This window comes from Astyanax mexicanus, chromosome 14 (assembly GCF_023375975.1).
Source record: "Astyanax mexicanus isolate ESR-SI-001 chromosome 14, AstMex3_surface, whole genome shotgun sequence".
NCBI classification, from domain to species: domain Eukaryota; kingdom Metazoa; phylum Chordata; class Actinopteri; order Characiformes; family Acestrorhamphidae; genus Astyanax; species Astyanax mexicanus.
The window spans coordinates 30,840,169-30,864,348 of NC_064421.1; the positions used below are offsets into that span (position 1 = coordinate 30,840,169).

At 38.7% G+C, this 24,180-nt stretch overlaps 1 protein-coding gene across 2 annotated transcripts in view; it reads right to left on the reverse strand.

Annotated features, from left to right (window-relative positions):
* Positions 1 to 1,847: 1,847 nt before the first annotated feature.
* abch1 (ATP-binding cassette, sub-family H, member 1) overlaps positions 1,848 to 24,180 on the reverse strand; it is a 45,039-nt gene continuing 22,706 nt past the window's right edge. For both annotated transcript variants that reach the window (XM_007244626.4, XM_049463969.1), the window contains 14 exons: positions 22,173 to 22,247; positions 20,857 to 21,031; positions 19,811 to 19,907; positions 19,486 to 19,654; positions 17,523 to 17,623; positions 14,123 to 14,193; positions 11,938 to 11,987; positions 10,589 to 10,645; positions 9,280 to 9,350; positions 9,027 to 9,115; positions 7,727 to 7,830; positions 6,883 to 7,042; positions 5,576 to 5,680; positions 1,848 to 4,827 (listed from right to left, as the gene is read on the reverse strand). In XM_007244626.4, coding sequence (XP_007244688.1) covers positions 4,721 to 4,827; positions 5,576 to 5,680; positions 6,883 to 7,042; positions 7,727 to 7,830; positions 9,027 to 9,115; positions 9,280 to 9,350; positions 10,589 to 10,645; positions 11,938 to 11,987; positions 14,123 to 14,193; positions 17,523 to 17,623; positions 19,486 to 19,654; positions 19,811 to 19,907; positions 20,857 to 21,031; positions 22,173 to 22,247 — 1,431 coding nt within the window. In that variant the 3' untranslated portion in view covers positions 1,848 to 4,720. The remainder of the gene's footprint in view (positions 4,828 to 5,575; positions 5,681 to 6,882; positions 7,043 to 7,726; positions 7,831 to 9,026; positions 9,116 to 9,279; positions 9,351 to 10,588; positions 10,646 to 11,937; positions 11,988 to 14,122; positions 14,194 to 17,522; positions 17,624 to 19,485; positions 19,655 to 19,810; positions 19,908 to 20,856; positions 21,032 to 22,172; positions 22,248 to 24,180) is intronic.

Sequence of the window (24,180 nt, forward strand, 5' to 3'; positions counted from 1 at the left end):
TGCATCTTATGTATGAATTTTTCCAGTCTGGTTGTAAGGAGCAGTAAAGCCACTCTACTGAAATACAGCTTTATACAGGAGTTCTCCAGCACTGAGACTAGCAATAGCCGCTAACCGCGCTAAGCACTAGCTCGCACTGAGACTAGCAATAGCCGCTAACCGCGCTAAGCACTAGCTCTTTCACTGTTCTGAGGTAAGTATATCAGTCTGTAGTCTGCTGCTAACCTCAGCTAACACTGTTGGAGCAGTATTAGCATTACCTGCTAAGCATGCTAAGTGTTAGCTCTTTCTGCATTCAGAGATAATTTTATCAGCCTGTAGCCTGCATGTTTACCGTGTTAAAGCAAGCTATGTGTGATGAACCACTTGCTTATATCGTCCTGGCTTACAGGAATACCTCAGTGTAGTGCTGTTTGGCAGCATTTAGCGGTTAGCTGCTAATGATAATATTGCTGCACCGAGCCTTAGTGGAAATCTGGAAAACTAAACTTACTGTAAATAAACAGAAGTGCTTTACTCACCCAAATTAACAGTTTTCAGGAAAGAAATCCATGTAGATTAACATTCAGTGCACGTTTGACTTTAACCCTTGTGTGGTGTTCATATTTTTGTTACTTGTTTACTTTGTTACTTGTTTTTAATTCAGCAAAATTAAGCAATTTTATATTAAAATGCTTTACACATGCTTGCTTCACCTAAATTGCAAGCAATATAAACATAAATATAAAGCTTACATGGTTAATATTTGCCCTTTACCTTTTCTTGTTACATTTCTTTTAAAAAGTGCTACTCTTTTTTTTATTAGTTTTTTAATAAAATGTAAAAGAAAATGAATTAAACTCAAGATATGAGTAGAAAATTTGTTTAGTTTCAAATTTACAAATGAAGCAATGTTTATTTGCCCTTGGCCAAACATACTGTATGTAATGTAAATGTGTGTATGTGTGTGTGTGTGTGTGGGGGGGGGGGGTGTACAGTGTGTGTTTATCGAAAGTGTGAAAAAATATAAAAAATATAAAAATATAAAAATAGAAAAAATATTTTTTTTGTATCATTTGATGAAAAATGAAAACGGGTCCCACAGACCAGAACACCACACCACACCAAAGGTTAAAATAATTTCATTTTTAAGAATTAGTTTTGTTTACTTAGCTTAGCTTTAGAGGTCCCACCACACAGCGGCGAGATCTACTGAATTAGAAGGAAAACATGGCGACACCCTGTTTCTTACTAGTGTTGCATTATGTGCCTTATAATCTGGTGCGCTTTCTGTGTGAAAATAGACGTTTATTGATACAACAAAGATACGCCTTATAATCTGGTGTGCTATTTAGTGGGAAAAGTACGGTATGAGCATGTCTTTCATGTTGTGAATTTTGCTTTTAATGTTTGGCCTTAATGAACATTTTGAAAGGGCAGCATGGAAATAGTACCAGTTTACTAGAATATCTTGCCTACCATTCAAAAAGCCACCATTATGCTATTCTATTATAACTATGGCAGTGCTTACATGGCTGCATGGTGCTTTTGGTTGTGTACCGTCACTAATTACTTAAGAGACTGAATGACGGTTTCCTCAGAGCCAACATGTGAACTTAGCATTACCTTTCTGTCACTATTAGCAATATTAGCATGTCTGTGTGAAGTCATTCTGTTTCAATTTGTTTCCAGATGCTTTTGTGTGACGACAGAGTCAGATTTACCACAGCTCTTACGCTCTTATTAACTGTTAGCACAGCTTTAAAATAGTAATGAAGCCTGACACACACACACACACACACACACACACACACACACACACACACACACACACACACACACACACACACACACACACACACACACAGTGGCCTTATTAAAAAGATTTATTGTTCAGAAAGACACATTTATGATGGTTGAAGATCATTTCCTGGAGAGAAGACGTGGCATGTTGGGATCAGCCAGTTTGGAGAGCTGATTTCTAGGAGCAGTGAATGAATTATGGTGTGTGACATACAGTACAGTGATCCCCATATTCAACACAACAGTGTCTGAATTATCATCAGTCACAAACCCCAACTAACATGGGACTCAGTTTTGATTATTTCAACAAATGAATGACATTTTTCATAAGCAAAATTATATTATCACGATTATTTTGACAAGGAATACAGTTGCCATATAGTGACGAGTACTTAACTGTATTGTTATGGATTTGTGCTTATGAAATTGTAATACTTGTACTTAAATATGATATTCAGAAAATTCACTCATTTTAGTTTCATTTTAGTCTTTATAGGGTCCATATGAGGGAGACAATAATTAACCTTTTTTAAATTAATTCTAAAAGTACCATTTACTTGGACCTATTCCTGTCACTAGTTCTAAATTAATATTCTCAAATAAGAGAAAAAAATATATATATAGTTCTTAGAATTCCTTCATAGCAATTAACACTGATTTTCACAGTCATTATAGCTACCAATAACCTTTAACATAACATGATTTAATATATCATCACTGTCATAACAAAACTTATATTCCCAAAATAGCAGATTTGTAAAGGTCAAAAATGATTAAACACAATAAAAAAAAACGGTATGAGGTTCTGATATGACAGTGAGAGTGTGCATATTAGTGCCCAACTGATTTCCTCATATTGTACCAATTATTTAAGGTACTTATTGAAAGTTGGATAGCTTGGTGACAGTCCAAGTGTAGCAGAATAACAGAAAATAAAAAGAACATATAATAAACAGAAAATAAACAGAAAAAAAAGAATGATGAGTAACTCTGTCCACTACTGTCAAAATGTTCTTATTAATATGGTGTTTTTTTTTAGAAGTTTCTGCTGTTTGACAATAGAGAACTGAATAAAAGTACTGGAATATAAAATAAAAGTATAAAACAGGGGCAGGCAATTCAAGTCCTGTAATGCTGCTAGATTCCTGCACAGTTTTATAATAATATATACATTAGTTCTATCTACCGCTAGATAGAACAAATGAGCTTGTGCACGACTGCAGATGTTCATAAAAGCCAGCTATGAACTACACTATGTGTGCTGTATCAGAACATAGCCGAGCTAACAAGCACCACTAACCACATAGAACAGAAAATAGAGCAAATTATATTAATCCACCACCAAATCTACAGCAGCAACAGATTGAAAGCTAAAGGAATCATGTCCAAAGAGATGGAGTTTTAGCACTAGATAAGATGTTTTTTTTTGTGTTATTGTGTTTCCACACTGAGCTACACAGTGGGCTATTTTAGCTGGTGCTAGGAGTTTCACAGCATTTTTAATATGATTGATGATTTAAAAAGAAAAGTAAAGTACATTTCCTTTTCAGTAATTATGCAGAACATTACAGAAGCCCTGCACGATGATGCATTACCAAGTTTGGTGCTAAAAGGTTTTCACAATCTGTGTTGATTCCATAAACATTAATCGTCCATCTCTATAATATATATTAATCAGAACATTACATCAATCGGGCACTACACACACACACACACAAACACACACTCATCTTCTGCAATACAGTTCTAATTGTGCTGATGACCACAATCTCTCAATGCTGACTTTCTCTGTACTCCCAGGCCAATTTGGCAGGTACTGCATTCTGTATACATGCATTATGTCTTTGCATTTCTGTGCAGCATAACAGCATACACGCTTCACGTATTCCAAAATGCAAAACAAAGCACAGGGACTGCAGGGTTGGCCCAGGCCTGCTGTACATGAACAGTGTAAACATACATAAACACAGATATTTCTTCAGTTTATGGTCCTTGGTACATGAGATCCTCTTGGTAGTAAGAAAAAGAGTGAGATCACTTTGCACAAATCATGTCAGGGCAGACTGAATGCGCGCCCTCATTTCAACAGGCTTTCTGGCTATTGGCAAAACAGCGCCCCCCTCTGTCCAGCATAAGGGGGTGCAGGAAAAGGCAACAACAACAAAAAATCGCAAATAAAAATACATAGTAAAAAGTATCACACTAAAACTTTAGACAATTAGATAACTTGCTATTGCGGTAACTAATCAGACACAAGATAAAGGTGCAAGCATTAATGGCTAATCCCCTTTACTGTGGGGTCAACAGGCACACATTGCTCGAGAAATGGACACACAAACAAAGCCCAAGAGAGGGAGCTTGAAAAGTATTACAACAAAAAGCTCTACATTCACATGACAGATTAAAAAAGGCCCAAAGCGTGCAGACAGATGGGTCAAAAAAAGTGATAGCCAAGAGGTTCTAAGGGAATGTGCAAACAGATGGATCCATGACTGGGAGTATGGAAGATTAGGTGATACGTGAGAGCAGCTCCCAGTGACCCCTTAAGCTCCCAGTAACTCCTAAAGAGGGTCACCACATCTTTGTGTTATGTGGTTGATTTCGCCCATCTGTCCCTCAGATCCTCAGATCGATGAATGCACAAAAGTATGACTCTCCTTCCACGGTGGAATGCTGATGATTGGACAGAGAAGGGAGGGATTCCCTGAGGTTCTTGGCTCTGGTCCTCGTGGAAAAGCAGAACCTGACTGGCTACTCTGACGTGGCTGTCTGTGTACAAGGAAGATGAGCAATCTGATTGGTAGCCCCAGGAGTTGTTTATCCACTTAGCAGGATTATGCGATGTCCAGTCAGCCTCCATTCAGCTAGAGAGAGGCCTGGCATGAACCCAGGCGCCACTCGCTCTGACCTGAAGCGTATTCCCCGACGGCAGCCCTTCTCACGTTCTCAGCTTGAGGATGATGGTGGCCAGGATGAGGAAGAACGTGTTCCAGCCGAGGGTCACGGCAAAGCCACGCCACACCATCATGCGAGAGAGACCCCAACCTAAAGAAAAACAGCAGAACAAGCAAAAAAAGGCGTACAGTCAGGGAGCAGTTGCAGTAAAGTGATTTGGCTACAACGATACAACTCACAATATAGGGGTTACAATTTAATATATCGCAATATGTTGAATATATATATTTTAACACTGTAAGCAAGGTGATATATTGTGGCTGTTTAATCAAATTGGGGAATAAATGATTGAGTACAACACAATAAAAAAAAAAACGAAAAATAAAAACATTCTAAGAACATCCAAAAAAACTAAAAATACAAAAACTCTACTATGCAATTTATTTTAGATAGTTAAATAGACAGACAAACAGACAGATAGATGTGTATGTGTGTGTGGGATTGAGAAGGTTTTAAAAGGGATGGAGGGAGTGTTTAATCTGAGATGCGCGTCCACTGATAGGCTCAGTGAATAATTGAAAAAGAGAGACTCACACAAAAAAAGAGAGAGAGAGACAGACTGAGAGGACAGATAGGGATGTAGAGAGGGAGAGACACAGCAAAGAGGGAGAGCAAGAGGGCAGTGGACAGAGAAAAGAGAGAAAGAGAGAGAGAAAGAGGAGTGTGTGTGGTTACTGCTGGGGGTGTTGGGTATCTTTGTTGTCTACTGCAACATGAGACCATCATGGAAAACCTGTGTGTGTGCGCGTGTGTGTGTAAGTGTATGATTGCCATTGAACATGATGCATGAGGGTGTTTTGTGTGTGTGTGTGTGTATATATGTGTGTGTGTAACTTACCTCGGTACATAATGCAGCGCAGGGCTTCAGAGGCGTAGGTCTGGGGCAGAACCAGACTCACATAACGCAGAGGATACGGAATACACTCCACTGGCCAGATAACTCCTACAGAGAGAGAGACGTGTGTGTATAGAGTGAAAAGACGGACAGAAAGGTAGAGAGTGTATGGAAGCTTGTCCAACCTAGCATTAGCAACAGTTGCTAAGAATAAAAATTATGGCAAGTGCCTGATCAAGTGATGAAATCACATGTTAAGCAAAAGACTGGTAGGCTATAAGTGGTGATATTGAATGTCTAGAGGAATACTGGGGGATAAGTGGTGCTATCACAAGTTCAGGGGAAGATGGAGGGTATTACATGTTTATTAGAAGACTGTTAGGAGTTAGGTGGTGATATCACATGTTCAGGGGAAGACTTGAGGATAGGTGGTGCTATTAAATGTCTAGAAGAAGACTGGGAATAAGTGGTGATATCACATGTTCAGGGGAAGATGGAGGGTATCACATGTTTAGTAGAAGACTGGTAGGGGTTAAGTGGTGATATCACATGTTCAGGGGAAGACTTTGGGATAGTGGTGATATTGAATGTCTAGAAGAAGACTGGGGATAAGTGGTGATATCACATGTTAATGGGGAAGATGGAGAGTATCACACATTTAGTATAAGACTGGTAGGGGTTAAGCGGTGATATCACATGTTCAGGGCAAGACTTGGGGATAAGTCTAGAGGAATACTGGGGGATAAGTGGTGCTATCACAAGTTCAGGTACAGATGGAGAGTATTACATGTTTATTAGAAGACTGTTAGGAGTTCGGTTGTGATATCACATGTTCAGGGGAAGACTTGAGGATAGGTGGTGCTATCAAATGTCTAGAAGAAGACTGGCAATAAGTGGTGATATCACATGTTCAGGGGAAGACTTGTGGATAGGTGGTGCTATCAAATGTCTAGAAGAAGACTGGGGATAAGTGTGCTATCACATGTTAATGGGGAAGATGGAGAGTATCACACGTTTAGTAAAAGACTGGTAGGGGTTAAGTGGTGATATCGCATGTTCAGGGGAAGACAATGGGTATTACATGTTTATTTAAAGACAGGTAGGGGTTAAGTAATGCTATCACATGTTCAGGGGAAAACTTGGGGATAGGTGGTAATATTAAAAGTCAAGGGGGCTATTAGTGGTGATATCACATGTTTAACAGAAGATTGGGAGGGGATAAATGGTGATATCATATGTATAAAAGAAAACTGGGGGGAGTCACCAGTGTGTAATGTAATGTCTTGAGGGGGTAGGGTTAGTGGTCATACCACTGATGATGAGGTTTGGGTAGAAGATGCCCAGTGCTGCTTGATTGGCTGATTGCTCGTCGTCAATGGCTGCGGAGATGACCAAGCCAAAGGATATGCCCGTCACACCCTGCAGGACGATCAGTGTGATCACCAGAGCCAGAGAGCCTTCATTAGGAATCTAAGAGAGAGAGTGAGAAAGAGAAAGGGAGATTAAAAGAGAGATTAAAAAAGAGATATGCATTAAAACGAGCTTGCTCAGTGGTGTTAGATGTTTAGGACTGAGGTCATTCTACTCCATCAACTAAAGTAATTGGCTTAATGCCATCCCTCAATCCCCATACAGGTGTGTGCTGTTTAGTCACTGATGCCACTATAGTTTTCAGAGGTCAAACAGCAGAAATTTTAAGTTTGCATCAACAGCTCTATACAGGCCTGTGTTATACGATCCATATGTGACAAAAAATAATCCCCGACCTCAGATAAACCTCAGATCATAGTTGCAGTGCCTTATTTTACTGGTCCACTCAAAGCCTTAGTGTGGTGTTCAAACATCACCCACTTTTTTGTACTGACTGGATAAAAAGTACTTTTTTGACACAGCTTTTATTAAAAATAGTAAATGGTAAATAATAATATTGAATTTTCCTAAAACTTTAAAATTGCGGATTACAGTATTGCTATATATCACAAAAAATAATTCGTAATCATTGAATCGTGATACGTATCGTATTGCCCTTTTTTATACACATCCCTCTCTGGGTCTACACACACTCACACAGATACAAGCGAAAGAGTAGATGTGAATATGAGACGCACTCTTTAAAGTATTCATAAGATACTGTTCACACACACACACAAGCACCTTAAAGACGAGCAGGATGAAGAGTAGCAGCAGAATGATCTGAACACTGATGACCAGCAGTTGAGAGAAGAGGTGGGCCAGCATGGTCTCCAGAGAACTGACCCCTACAGAAGCAGAAGAAATAAAGAAGAAGATTAAGAAGAAAAAAAAAAGTATTAACCGCCTATTCAACTTTTCGATGTTTGCATTGTCCTTGTTTATTATTGTGTCTATTTTGTTTTCATTTTCTTACTAAAAGAGTGTTTTTTAAATTGTTGCCTCAGGGCAACATTATGCAGTTACATAACATGACATATTCATCACAACATTACATAATTATGACAAGCAGTTCTTAAGTTTTTAGGGATCTATCAACAGGGATCCCCAAGCTCTCAAAAAGTAGGTTAAAATATTTTTTTCTCTGAATCTGACACAGGACACGAGTGCCCTCTGCTGGCTGACAGAGACATTTCAAGTCAACTCAGTAAAGCTTCAGTTCAGTAAAGATGTAAAAAAGTTGAGTCAAGGCTAATTTTGAACTTTCACAGTTAGTATACCTTACTCCAAACGTAATCAATTATTTCAGTGACTTTTAGTGATATTGTTTCTACTGAAACAATAATGTGAAATGTTTTATTTCATATACCAGTTTCAAAAATTCAGTAGAAACTATGATTTATAGAAGTTATAAATACTGTTGTTTTTCCTTTCTAAAATCCCAAAACTGTTACATCACAGTCTTTACTTTCTATATTAACGCCCACAAAATTGACATCAACCCAACCCATTATAAAAAGCTCTAGTAAAAGTTGGTAAAGCAGTGGAATGCAGTGGTGACACTGGGAGAGTATGGTGTTGTTGATACTAGAGAGCAGCCCATGACCTCTATACTCAGGAAAATGAGCAGGTAACTGTGATACGCAAAAAGTTTACCAGGTAACAGCTGGTCTAGCTAATTAACATTTAGTAACAACAACACTGTCTGCTAAGACTCTAAAAGAACTACAAAAACACTAACAAAACTACTGTCACTGTGATTAGCAACAAAGCATTGGTAGTTTATGCTATGTGGCAAACCTTTTCATTCTGAGTTAAAATAACAGGGTGGTAAATAGCCCTGTTGAACTGATCAACTACTTATATAATTAACAAATACACTTTGTAAATACATGAATCTTTAAGAATACAAGTAAAGCTTAAAACAGCTTCAAGTTACATACACTGATTTCCTATCTAAATTAGTTTAATAGCTCCAGGTAGCTATTCCTTTAAAGAGCTAATTAGAGCTGGTGTGTCATGTGTTAACTGTTAAAAGCCTCACCTGCCACCCAACACCTGTCCAACAGCCCCTCCTTCCTTTCCAACACGAAGGACAGAGCAGTTAGCCCCACCGCCAGGTAAAAGGTGATACTGCAGGACAGAAGATAAAGAGGAATTTTAAAAGAGTCATTTTAATGTTCTGTGGAGTATCCATCATATCTCACACTAGATAAATCATATACAGCTTGTGTATGCGTGAGTGTGTATGCGTGAGTGTGTGTTTGTGTGTGTGAGAAAGAGAAACATCTCAGTACCTCAGGACTGCCCCTGGGGTCACAAACGTACTGAAATCTGCATTCTGACTGCCGTAAATGGGCTCCTCAAACTACACACAGAAAAGACAGAATGGACACAGAAAAATGGACAGAGAGGAGACGAGAGGGTGATGAACAAGAGCATCACAGTCATACATGATAACAGTTATAGCATAATAATAATAATGACGTGTTATAACATGGAAACCAGTAAAGACGGGTGAACATAAAACAATGGACCATGCAAGTCCAGTGAAAGTGATCAGAAGCAGAATATGTTTTATATTTTAGATTCTTCAAAGTAGCAACTCTTGCTTAGAAGGCAGCTTTGCGCCTCTGGACTGGATTTTCTCAGTCAGCTTTATGAGGTAGAGTCCCCTATAGTGGCTTTCAGTTAACAGCTGTACCTCATTAAGAGCTAATTACTTGAACTTCTTGTCTCTTGATGTGTTTAAAAGCATCAGTTGTAAAGTTGTGAAGAGGTAGAGTTGGTATACAGTGAATATTTCTATTTGAGTAATGTTCTAATCCATATTATGGCAAGAACTTCTTAACTAATTAAAGAAAAAATACTTTAAGAAATGAAGGTCAGTCAATCTGAAAAGAAGACATTTAAGAAAGTGCAGTCAAAAACGTTATGATGAAACTGGCTTTTATCAGGTCCGGCCCCGGAAAAGGAAGACCAAGAGCAACTTTTAAAGGCATGTCAATGTGCAACACCTATTATATATTTTTTTCAGCTCCACCAAGCATAAAAGACACTTAAGTCATATATAACATTGTAATTACAAAATTACCAAATATAGTCTCTCTTTTCCTCAGCATACTTTATCATGCCAATTATTATTAGTTGATTTTCAGTAAATTAATACTTCATTAATCATCATTAATGCAGTGACTAATCTGGAGTTTCCATTCTTTAACTAATGGGGTACCAACAATTTTGTCCATGTGTATACATACACACAGTACTATACATGGGTAATAGTACTGGCAGATGCAGATAAAAGTAGCTCACCTGATTTAATATTAAAATTAAGCCCTAATTTACCATTTAAACAGCTGTTGATATGATGAGAAACAATACTAGACTATACTATATAATACTATACTATACTAGAAGATGTTTTAATGCTGTCAAACCTATATACTCTCTATACTTTGTGTATAAATATTATTTGAAATAAACACTTGCTGCCAAGATAAGGAGTTTTTAATTATTCCTAACACAGTTGACAAAAGCATTATTCATTTTGTGACCTTTCTCGACCACTAGAGGTCAGTAAAGCACCGCAGAACACTCGCTTACCTTAACAGGGAGAGCGACGAGGTAGGCCAGACTACCCATCTTACTGTCAACAAACGCCTGAAACACAAAAACATGCAGAATAAGCCCTCGGTGTATAACAACAATGCATTAATACTACCAGTAATAATGCATTTAAACATTCTACATTGCAGCTACTGAAGCACTGTACATCATATATATATATATACTACAATGATATTGTTAATATAATTATCTGATTTCATTTTCTTTTTTCATTTTATTTCTAATGTTTATCCTATTTTCTCCCTAATGTACATGGCTAATTACCCACCCACACTTTAGGACTCCCCCTGTCACTAATAATGCCCCAAGACCAGGAGGGTGAAGACTCGCACATGCCTCCTCCGATACATGTGAAGTCAGGACTGCAGCTAATGCAGCATTGCCGAGTAGCCAGTATACAGTGGATACATTAGCTCACAGATGCCTTGTGCTGAAAGAGCATCATTCTCCCACCTAGAGAGAGCAAAGCCATTTGTGCTCTCTCAGGGCTCCGGCAGCTGATAGCAACCTGCATGAACAGGATTTGAACCAGCGATCTCCCTCTTTTATTTAATACAATCAATACGATTTAGTTATATACAAATATATATATATATAAAACTACAACAATAACAAATTACAGAAAATATGTTCTTATTAACCAGTCTTAATTATAATTATAAAGCTCTAGTATAGCTTTAACTGTGTTTACAGAATTTATTATTGGGAAACTGGATGTCCAATTCTATCCGTAGGCTAGAGATATGCCGACTCTTTGGTCATGCGTTCATGTAGGTTACAGACTGTGTTGTGAACTTAACTGTTTTCATACTTGCCAATGTGCTGCATTTTTAACTGGAAGCTTTCACTCACCACAGTGGCAAAGACACATCATACAGGTGTGGGTGGTAATTTTTAACACTGTCTATCCCTTAGATCAGGGGTTCTGAACTTTTGTAACTCACAGCCCATGTAATCCACCACAAGATTTTCCACAGCCACAAAGAATATTTTATATAGCATAGCCATCAACTTCAGCGTTTTCTTCTTTTGGAATAATGAGAAAAAAATTATTTGGCCTGTAACTTCCTTGCGGTACCTCTGTAGCCCACTGGAGGGCCGTGGCTCACAGGTAAAAAAAAATACTGCTTTAGATGCTGTGGTTTTGTGAGTCAAGCCCCTTGCATATGTGTACCGTGAATAATTAAGAACACGCAACTGATGCACCACATTATATGCATCGCAGCTTTAAACATGTATTTAATAGCAAGTTTATTTCCAAAGACAATCAGAAACCAATGATGAATATATGAACTAAAGAGCAGGATGATGTGAATACACTGTACCTGAAACGCTTCATGGAGTTTCTTCTGTAGCATTACTGCTATTTGTCGATCTAAAAAGAGAACATGTACAAATTAATTTACAAACAAGAATATTTACAAAGAGGACATTGAGCCTGTCAGTATTTTTTTTTAATGTGCCACTGGCTGCAACACAAACCCAACGCATGATACACCCACCCTCATGCTTAACAGCTGGCAAGGTGTTCTTTTTTAATGAAATCCTGCTCTGACATACTGACTGATATCAAACAGTTGAATGGACAATGCCATCACCACCACCCTTCATCTCTCCCTCACCCACCTGGAGAAGAAGGACACTTACGTCAGAATGCTGTTTATAGACTTCAGTTCAGCATTCAACACCATCATCCCACAGAACCTCATCAGGAAGCTAAGCTCGCTCAGCCTCAACACCCCCCTCTGCAACTGGATCCTGGACTTTCTGACGGGGAGACCCCAGTCAGTCCGGTTCGGGGGCAGCACCTCCAGCACCATCACACTGAACACTGGGGCCCAACAAGGGCAGTGTCCTGAGCCCTCTGCTGTTCACCCTGCTGACTCATGACTGTGCTGCAAAACACAGTTCTAACAGCTTTATCAAGTTCGCCGATGATACAACCGTGCTGGGTCTCATCACCAAAGGCGACGAGTCAGCATACAGAGAGGAGGTGCAGCGGCTGACAGACTGGTGTACAGTCAACAACCTTCACCTGAATGTGGACAAGACAAAGGAAATGGTTGTTGACTTCAGGAGAGCACAACACACCCACTCTCCACTCAACATCGACGGGTCCTCTGTGGAGATTGTTAAGAGCACCAAGTTCCTTGGTGTCCACTTAGCAGATAACCTCACCTGGACCCTGAACACCAGCTCTACAGCCAAGAAAGCCCAGCAGCGTCTCTACTTCCTCCGGAAGCTGAGAAAGGCCCGTCTCCCTCCACCCATCCCTGAGAGCATCCTGAGCAGCTGCATCACTGCCTGGTTTGGGACCTGCACCGTCTCTGACCGCAAGACCCTCCAGCGTATTGTGAGGACAGCTGAGAGGATCATCGGTGTCTCTCTCCCCTCCATCACGGACATTTACACCACCCGCAGCATCCGCAAAGCAACCAGCATTGTGAATGATCCCACCCATCCTTCACACAAACTGTTCTCCCTCCTGCCTTCGGGAAGAAGGTACCGCAGCATCCGGTCCAGCACGACCAGATTCTGCAACAGCTTCTACCCCCAAACCATCAGACTCCTCAACTGCAGAGACTGAACTGATGGTTTTTCTGTACATGCACACACTGTCATTCTTACCCCACTTACCCCAGAAAAATGGAAAGCATTTGCACTAAAAAAACCCTACTACCTCACTGGACTCTATTGCACACTGCGAAATAGAGGTAATTACTACCTCACTGGTCTCAACATTTATTGCACACTGCATAATTTGCACACTGTCTTAATATTTATTATTCTTTGTCTGTATTGTGTTGTATTGTCTGTCTGCACTTTTGTACTGTTGCACTTTTGTTCTGTCTACACTGTGTTTTGTCTACACTGTGTTTATGTGCACCATGGTCCCTGGAGGAACGTTGTTTCGTTTCACTGTGTACTCTGTATATAGCTGAAATGACAATAAAAACCACTTTGACTTTGACTTTGAAATTTGATATTATTAGTCTACAGGACTTGTTTACAAAATGCTTCAGCTTAATTGTTCCACTAAAAATATTACATTTACAGAAAGGATTTTTTTCTGAAAGCTTTTCCATGATCAATCTTCCTTCCTCTCTTCAACATCTAGAGCTAAACTTGACTTCCTCCATGTCTCTTAACTGTCATTTATTAATTATGTTATAAAATTATGAATAGGCTTCCTGTAAACACTCTGATATCTTCTTATAACCTCTTTTAATGCTCTGTAAGCATCAGTTATTTTAATGTTCAATGTGCCAGGCAGCTGCTTAAAGGAGCCCATGGCCACAACCCTAATGAGCTAATTAAGGCCTAATTAAGTTAGCGGTAAAAGTCCTCTAAGCGCTCCAATCTCCATATTTGATATAAATCCTTGATTTCAGTGTCAAGTCACATGCCCAGTGTTCCACTGTGAGTCCTGACATGGGTCCTTAGACTACAGCCCTCCAGCACCAGAAGGTCATGCTGCAATAACTCTCATAATAAATCAGTAGAACTTACTCGTCAGGTCCAGCCAGACGTGGACCGATCCTCCTTCAACCACTTCTTTTGACACCCTGGGCTGCAACATTCTGTTCAAAAACAAAACATTTAAATCATCATATAAAATCATTTAGCATTATATAAAAACATGCCAAATGTCATGGAACAGGATGTCATGGGATTGTGTCCCATGACTTTTGCCATGTCCCATGGAGACCGTAGAATGCTGCCGTGACCTGTGGGATATGTGTATGGAGGCCAACTAGCATCCAATATTAGTCAACGCTCAAACTCCCATAATTCTTGTCTCCTTGCCAAGAGCATGCTTACAAGTGTTCAAACTCCTTCACAAGATGACACCGCACAACTGCCAGGGCCTTTTAGGAAAGCAAATAAGTATGTCCTACACCTGGAAAAGACTCCTGGAAACTGGAGAAAACTGGTACAGTCAGGCTGACCCACATGGCAACAGCCCCTTTAGCTCAGCTCAACATGATTGGACTAAGACACAGTTTCAGCACTTAAGAGAAGAATTAGAGATCTTTCTCTTTATGCTCTCTTTCAAGATATTTTCTTTTCTTTTCTTTTATTTTCTTTCTGTGTGGCTTTCTTTTCAGATCTCTTTCCTTCTTTTGAGACCACCTTTTTCTTTTCTTTTCTTTTCTTTTTTTGTGTGGCTTTCTTTTGGGATTACCTTTTCTTTTATTTTCTTTATGTGATGCTTGCTTTTCAGATCACTTTCCATTTTTGAAATCACCTTTTATTTTATTCTCTTTTCTTTTCTTTTCTTTTCTTATAACCTCTAGTACCGGTCACCCCTCAGTGAAGGTGCAACAGTGAAGTCTGGTTTGACTGAGGTTTAAATAGGGTAGTGCACAGGTGCAGCTGGTTGACACTAATCACCGCCGGGGATTCTGGGAGTTGGAAATTTGGGATCCCACTCTACCATTTCCTCCCCTATGTCTACCAGTCCCCCTGCTGGCAGCCCGCGGAGCAGCACTGCCCATCACATATATACAGGGGTTGGACAATGAAACTGAAACAGCTGGTTTTAGACCACAATAATTTATTGTCCTGACGGACAGTTCTGGACAGTTGAGGTACACATTGAATTCTGCCGTGATTTGTGCAGCCAAGATGTTTATTGATAGTGCACCTTAAAATCCAGAGCACCTTATAGTGTGAAAAATAAGGTATATTACAGTGCAATGAAAACCAAGAGTTAAAGTACATCTGAAGAGTTTAACTGTGAGGTCTGGATGCAGCCTGCACAATGCTAATTAATGGGGTTTAAGCTTTAATTACTTGATAGCTTCATTAGCCTTATAGATACAGTGTGTACATTTGTGTACATGTGATTTGACTATCCCTGTAAATGGGATTGTGAGTGGTCTGATTTCAGTTTGATGTGTCTCACGAGAGACAGAGAAAACAAGAGAAAAAGAGAGAGAGAGAGAGAGACAAGCCTGACCTGCTTTTCTTCTCCTAAAACCTATAATACCATGCAGCTTCTTTCCCTCACTCTCTCTCTCTTTCTTTTTATTTCTTTTGCTCACTCACTCTCCCTCTCTCTCTCTTTCAGTCATTATCACCTGACCGGTACAGTACAGTATTTTTAGAGCAGCAGAGGATGAAAACACACACACACACACACCCAGGTTGACTGTGACATAATCCTGACATAAATAACAGGTATTGTGTACTGTGTGTTCCCACCAGCTCATTCACAACCTACATAACTTCAGTGACTGAGACAGGAGCAAAGATTCAGCAGTCAGCCACATTAAGAGGTCTGGTCTGTACAGAAAGGTGGCTAGAAAGAAACCATTATGGTGTACAATCTGACCAAAAAACTGAGATAACGCTGTCGGATATGCTGATACATATCAATGCAAAGCACGGTTAATTAAGGTTCTAAATTAAATAAACTGTTCAAATGTTTTTTGGCACTTGGCTTGGCAGCACTCATCTTTTCCCAGGATAAGAAGTAGTTTTGGTCTATGTGTTCATTGGGGCCTTTAACATCTACTTCACTCTACCTCTCTCTGTATCGCTCTTCCTCACTTGGACTTATTCTACTTAACTCTATCTCACTCTACATCACTTAACCTCGCTTGACCTCACTGTATATCGCCCTGCCTCGCTTTATCACTGTCTCACTCTCCCTTGTGCTGCCTCACTCCATCTCACTCTACCTTACTCTACATCATTTTACTTTACTTTATCTCACTCTATATCACTCTACCTTTCTTCACCTCACTCTGCCTCACTATACAGCTCTAGAAAAAAATAAGAGACCAATTCAGTTTCTGATATTTATAGGTATGTGTTAGAGTAAAATTAACCTTGTTGTTTTATTCTATATATTCTATTCAGAGCTTTCAGACCTCAAATAATGCAAAGAAAACAAGTTTATTATTTATTTTTAAGAGTTCAGAAATCAATATTTGGTGGAATAACCCTGGTTTTTAATCCCAGTTTTCATGCATCTTGGCATTTTCTCCTCCACCAGTCTTACACACTGCTTTTGGATAATTATATGCCACTGCTGGTGCAAGCAAACTCAAGCAGTTCAGCTTGGTTTGATGGCTTGTGAATATCCATCTTCAACCTGATTCAATATTCCAGTGGTTTTCAATTTGGTAAAATCAAAAAGACTCATAATTTTTAGGTTGAATCTTTGTTTTTTCCAGAGCTGTATATCGCTCAACCTCACTTTGCCTCACTCTGTCTCACTCTACATTCCTCTACCTCACTCTCACTTACTTTACCTCTCTCTACATTGCTCTACATCACTTTACATCATTCTGTCTCACTCTAAATTGCTCTACCTTACTCTCCCTTGCACTGCCTCATTTTACATCGTCCTCCATCACTCCACCTTGCTCTACCTCACTCTGATTCAATTGACTTCTCTCTACCTCACTCGATCTAGCATTTTGATACATGGCTGGATGGATTCTTCAAAACACAGAGAGGTATACTACATGAACAAAAATATTGGGACACTTGCTCAATCATTTACAGTTTCTTCACAAATTATGGGTATTAAAAAAGATTTAATCTGCTTTTGTTGGAGTAACTGTCTAGATTGTGTAGCATTGCTATGAGGATCAGATTTATTTCAGGGACAAGGTAATCATTAATGAGTACATGAGGCTGGAGGATCCCTCTGTGTTATGCCAAACTCCTCATCTATTCCTAAAACTAGGGTGTTCAATGCTTGGAACTTTATACCTCTCTATCCACGACCTGGCATTAGGCATAGTGCCAATAGGTTCACATTTATCTGCTCTAAAGAGCCCTATTGTATTGGCAATACTTCTCTAAATTCCCCAGAAGCTTGAGAGCAATTAAAAAAACGAATCCAAGACAAAACATTTGTGGATTAATGAAAGCGTGAAAAGGCAGAGCTCACCTCTTGGTTAGGTAGCTGGTGAAGTTCTGGCCGAACTCAACGACCCCCCAGTACTCTCCGTTACGGATCCCATCAAAAGCTTCGGAATGCGAGAGGTTCACCTGCAGGATGCAACGATGAGGAGTGACAGAATTATCTTTGAGTCTTTCAGGCGTAGACTTTAGCCCATTTTTCAATTCATGGTTTGTGTCAATTGTCCTCTATTCATATAAGACGTGACTGCATGCTGAGTTTTGCAGCATTTTAAAGTGTTTTTTTCCCAATTTTCTCTCAATTTAGCTTGTTCCACCCATTCTGCTGCTACTTAGCTGTATCACTAGTAATGCCACAACAAAAGGAAGGTGAAGACTAGCATATGCCTTCTCCGGCACATGTGAAGTTAGCCACTGCCTCTTTTTGAATTGCTGCTGATGCAGCATTTACAATTAGCCAGCACACGTTTGGAGGAAAGCGCAGCGACTCAATCCCGATACACTGTGATTGACGTGATTGACATCACCTCAGCAGTGTTGAAGGAAAGAGATCCATCTACGCACCAACTGTGCTCTTTTGGGCTCACTTTGAGGCTCCGGCAACTGATGGCAAACTACTGGGATTTGCAAAATGGCAAAATGATCAATCAACCATTCGATCTCCCAATTAAATCACTTTAGACCGCTGGACCACTTAAGGCCCTGGACCACTTGATAGTGTATTAGTTGTTATATCTTCACCTAATGCTAAAAATCTCCAAAACAGTCAAAGACAATGTAAATAATTTTAGAGCATTTCTATTTTTCAATTCATTGTAAAATTCACATTTTGTCCAAAAGAGAAAAACCTGCAAAATAAAGGTATTTTTATATGACAGCAACGATATACAGATGCTATGGGAGACAAAAAATCATAACTGACAAAACTCTCTTCTCCATCATCACAGCTGACAATCAAGAACAACTAATCTCACTTCCTCTTTTCTTGTGTTTCTTAGAGTGTCTGGGCTCAGTTCCCAAATGCACAATTTAGATTTTTATAAACATTTGATTGTCGCTGGTCTGCAGTGTGGGTTCTTGGCATTATCCAGACGGAAGTGAAACTCTGCTTACACCAGAAGTTTAACTGAGATAAAGAGGAGAGACACTGGTAGAGTGAGGAAGTGAGAGCGACACTCTGAACCCTGTAAAAGCGTTTCCTCTTTAACTCTAACTACAAATAAAGTGCTTCTCTGAACTTCTCAACATATGGAATAACAATGGCATGCTCGTATTTTGTGCTGTGTCATATGTTATTTTAATACAACAACCAAAATGACAAAACTTACATTCATTTCATATAAGATTTTTTTTTTGATAAAAACAGCTTAGTTTGCATATGTATTGCAATTTTTACTGTATCAAAACTCCCTAAATAAAACGAGAGGCCAACAATCACTCTGAAGGAACTACAGAGATCAGTGGATGAGAGTGGAGTGAATGTTTACAAGTCAATGGCATTAGGAGCTCTTCAGATAGCTTGTCTCTATAGGAGCATAGCTAGAAAGAGGCATTACTAATGAAAGCACTTCTGGAGTTCAAAAGTTAACACAGTCCATTCCTCATAAAACAAACACATCCCAAATGTAAAGAAAGGTGTTGGTGGCATCAAACTGCGTTGTTAATATATGAATCCACCGAGGTTAGAGCACACCTGGCTCTTAAAGGAAGTGGCAAGTGACACGCTGATAGGTTTATTTCATGTTACACCCAAACAACACCCCTTATTAAATAAGAGACTTAGTACATGCCTTTTGCACGTTTCAAGCCGCGTAAGGTGTACTTTTCCTGACGTTACGAAAGCAAAGACACGCGCCTAAATCAAGCTGCATGGTGCATGGTTGATGGCTCGCCTATAGATCGCTAAAATAGGGCCCCAGATCTCAGTGAGAATTAAGTTTGTGGTTTGGTGGTTCATAACTAGATGTGATAAGTCAGAAAGCTCTGAGTACCTGGATGATGCTGGTGTTGTCAATGAAGGACAGCAGAGAACGGCTGTAGGCGCTGGAGCTTGTTTCATTATTGACCACGGCCACCTCGATCCCCTTGGGGTCAGCTCCGATACACAGACACATCAGACAGATCTGAATCACTGGCAACAGGAACTGGAAGCACAGGGAGCTGGAAAAAGAGAGAAGAGAGAAATATATACAGTCTATAAATATATGTATGTGTGTATAAAAATATGTGTGTGTGCAGAGAGATGGACAGAGAGACATGCTTGATAACACAATATTTTATTACAATATTATAAAATGTTTATAAATAATTAGTTACCCAGGATTTCTTCTCATCCGTACTATCGTTTTAATGATCAACGCAGCGATGTTTCGCCATTTCGGAATGACATGCCGTGCTTTAACCTTCCAGTCCGCTGGACACACACAAACACACACACACACACACACACACACACAAACACATAAACAGTGTCATTGTTAATAGCTTAAATAGTAGCTAAAATTGTTAATGCAGCTTAAATCACAACAGACAATTCAATAAATAGATGTTAAAACCATACATTAATTGTAACTTTTAAATGTTACATATTTAAAATATCAGAAGTTTATTTAAGGCCATGCTGGAATAAATCCTGCAATATTGTTGATGCTGTTTTGGTTGTATTGTTTTGGGGAAATTTTAAAGAGGCAGTAAATCATAAACCATATTTTTTCATTTATAAAAAAAATACATTCATAAAAACAGTTCTGTTTAAAAAAATGTATGTGTCGCGTTCTTTGGTATGGGGACACTCACAATATGCAGATCAGTCAATCAATAATACTGCCCCCTGCTGACGTCTAACCATCTGGGTCTCACCATTATATAATGTATATTATAATTCACAAGTGCTTTGTGAGAGTTTGAAGTTGGACACTAAGAAACACTAAGAGAAAAATGTTTTTATTACTGCCATAAAACATAAATAGTGATTTATTTTTTGTCATAGCCATTGTGTTTATTTTCCTTGTTTTGTTTTCATTTACTCTTAAATATATATCTTGCATGTACACTCAACCATGACACATACATTTGCAAGTCTAGAGTTTTGCGAGGCAGGTTGACAGATAAATGCTTTTATGTTTGTTTATTTTACAGTAGATACTATTGATGAGAGCCTAAATCTAGTGTTTTTTTTTGCTATGCTAGTCCAGCATCTCCCATTGTAAATGAAAGTAGCACACATCAGATGTCAAACATCTCAAGGCTGATCAACTGGATCAATTACATTTGTTTGATTTTCTGATAAAGTATTCCTTTAATTAAACAAGATATACATAATTTGTATGGAAATTTTTGCACCCAAGACTAGAGCATGTTACCTTTTGGTTTGGAGATATCAGTTGCAGCAGGAAGGTTCTTGGCCAGGAGCTCTCTGCTCTCGTCCCTCAGGCTGTCCGGAGATGGGCTGTTAGTGTGTGCAGGTACCTGAGGGCTCTCTTTAGACCCCACTTGGTCGAAGTCCTCACAAAGCTGTAGAAACGCGCTCTCCAGGGTCTGATACACACAAACACACACCGATTATTACAGCCTGGGAGGTAGGCCTGTCACAATTAATACATTATCAACTTATGATACCATATATGGACATGACTTCAATCATTTTTGCTGACCTCAGTGCTGTCCATTGTGTTTACTTAGCAAGAAGAGCTAATCAACAGGACAGAGATGGTATACTGATTTTTTAAAAACTGTGATTTTATTAAATTTATGTTATATTTATACATTTAATATTCCAATTCCATTATTTAAATATAGAAATGTATCACTCTTTAAAAGTAATGAGTAACAGCATTATTATTTTATTTTATTATTATTATAGCAGTGGCATGAAATGGTCTTGAAATTACAATAATATAGTAATATCGTAATACTGTCCCCCTCAAACACATATCAATGTTTACAGTTCACTGGTGACAACAAGAGAAACCACAAGCTAAAATTTGGGACAGATTTTGGATCAAACACCAACCAAACTGTAAAGCACTGTGGTGGCAGCGTCATTGTGTGAGGATGCTGTTCCTCATCAAGAATGAAGCATTTTATTAATAATGAAAGAAGGCTGAATTGATGCTTCAAAATGCAGGGAGAGCCACTAGTATATGGACAACAATAAAATCAAGGCTATTATAAAGAGCTTATCCTGCTTTTGTTGGAGTAACTGTCTCTACTATCCAGGGAAGACTTTCTACTAGATCTTGGAGCACTACTGTGAGGAGTTGATTGCAATTAATGACAAGATAAGCGTTACTTATGTCCAGATTTTGCACGATAACTCATCCCATCCCAAGTATTGGATGGAACTTTATCAGAGAGAACACAGTTCCTCTAGCCTTCACCTGGCATTAAAATAAAAGTTCATGCATAGAAATATGGAAATAGATATTTAGATATTATATAAATATAATTTTAAGTGTGCACTTTTTCACGACAAAATGTATTTATTAATACATTTATTTATCTATACAATTATTTATGCATGTACGTATTTATGTATTAATTTATATATATATATTTATTTATTTTTACTTATGTCATTTTTTTGTCCTCCATACAAAGGGTGGGTTTCCGATAAAGTGGCCAGAATGTGTAGATGTGTATTTGTGTGTATAAGGATGAGTGTGAATTCTGAACTTACTGCTGCATTGTGCTGTTTCATAACCGCCTCTGGTTTGGCTTCGGCTAGCAGCCTCCCGTTCCTCATTAGCCCCACCTGTAGAGTTGGAGGGAGAAAAGATTCAACACCATCAATAACCATGTAATTAATAAATGATTTTGTAATTATATGTTTACTGACTTTTACAGATTTACTTTTACAGTTTACTTTTTACAGATTAGACTGTATCAAAACAGATTGAAAATATCTTTCACCACATCAGTTTCAGAAAGAAATAAACATACCATACAAACTTAAAAAAAATAAAAATAAAACTAAAAACAAGATGTGTATAATACAAAAGGAAAAATCACAGATTGTAAAGTGTTTTTCAGAGTAAAGATCAGATTTCACAGAATATTGGTGTCTATTGTGGATTTCAAAAGTGAATTTTTCCATTGAAACAGAAACTGAGCCGTGCACGGTGTACTTTTCCCGTCGTTACGATAGCAAAGACACACTGACGTCCTAAATCAAGCTGCACTGTGCACAGTTGACAGCTCACCTATAGATCACTAAAATGATTTGATTTAATTCATGACTCTAAATTCATGATTCATGAGCTGAATTTTCTTACAATATTTGGAATAAACTTAGACAAAAATAAAGAGTTTTCTTTTTTCTTTTGTTTCTTAAGTGTATAAACAATGAAAATGCACCTTGTATAAATTAAATAAGATTTTGTGTATCTTTACTACCTTTCCGTTTTTAGTGAGTTTTACTTTAATTTGGCTGCATTTAAAATTCAAAAATCATACTTATTACTTTAATACATTATTAGAAATATGCATTCATTTTGGCTTCTGAGGGATGGGTGGAGGATCTGTCGCCTCTCCTAGCTCACAAGAGTCAAAGCTTGGAGAGCCAACACTTGTGCAGCGACCACAGTGAACCCTCACCCCCGCACATAGCAGAAAAAAAACACTTGTGCGATTGGCTTCACTCATAAATGACTGACTTATTCTCCCCCTTTGCTTACGCCCACTGGTTCTCTAGCCTGCATTAGCAGGATTGCTACCTCTGCTGTTCAAACAACACCAACTGCAACTGCATAAAATTTCATGAACAGAACATGGAATTGTATGTTACCACATTGCATATCATCAATTTTTTTTCATCACAATGCATTGTGAGATGATGCTTTGCTACACCCCTTAAATATGTGCTATGACTGCTTTCTGTTTTGTGGACATAAATTTACACAAATATTATAAGTATACAATCAGGAACAATGCAGTACACAAGATACAAAAGACTGGGATATGGGCCCTTTAAAGTCATAAACACCATCACGTCAACAACGCTTAACATTAGCATTAAAAAGTTAGAAACTACATTAAGTCTATTAAGAGTCTGTTAGAGGTAATTAACACCTTCACAACATTTGAGGAGAGTGTGTGAACCTTTAGGTATGCATTTAGCATCATGCTAATTTGTTAACATATGTTTTCATTACTTGTTAGCAACAATATTAACTTGTATTTCTAGTGTAAAACTAAGGAAGCAAGCTTCAGACACCAAAAATGTTCACTATGGCAGTAAGTGTGCCCTTAACATAATGTGTCTTTTAGCTGTATTTTCGCTGTAAATCAGTATGACTGAATGGATTACTATACCGGCAGCCTGGCTACAGTTACTGTGTCTAAAGAGGAATGCAGATCAGCGGATGCTCTGTAGTGTCTGCATAGCTCGAGGGGGATTTATCTCAGAGACAGGTTTCTAAGCAAAACACACACTTGAGAACTCACGCACACGGTCATAAAAACAAATGTCACGTTACTAAAGTTCTTATTACCTCCACTCGCTTTCTTTCTCAGCCCTCGAACAAAAGCTACTGCACTGTCTACAATTAACAGGACGGAGAAAAGAATCACACGAATGCGTTCTGAAAGACTGACACTGTGTGTGTGAGTCACCTCTGCTTTAAACTGGGTTCAACCCACAGTCACTGCTTTAGTTAAGCAAAGGAAATGTTATTATTAAGGGTGTG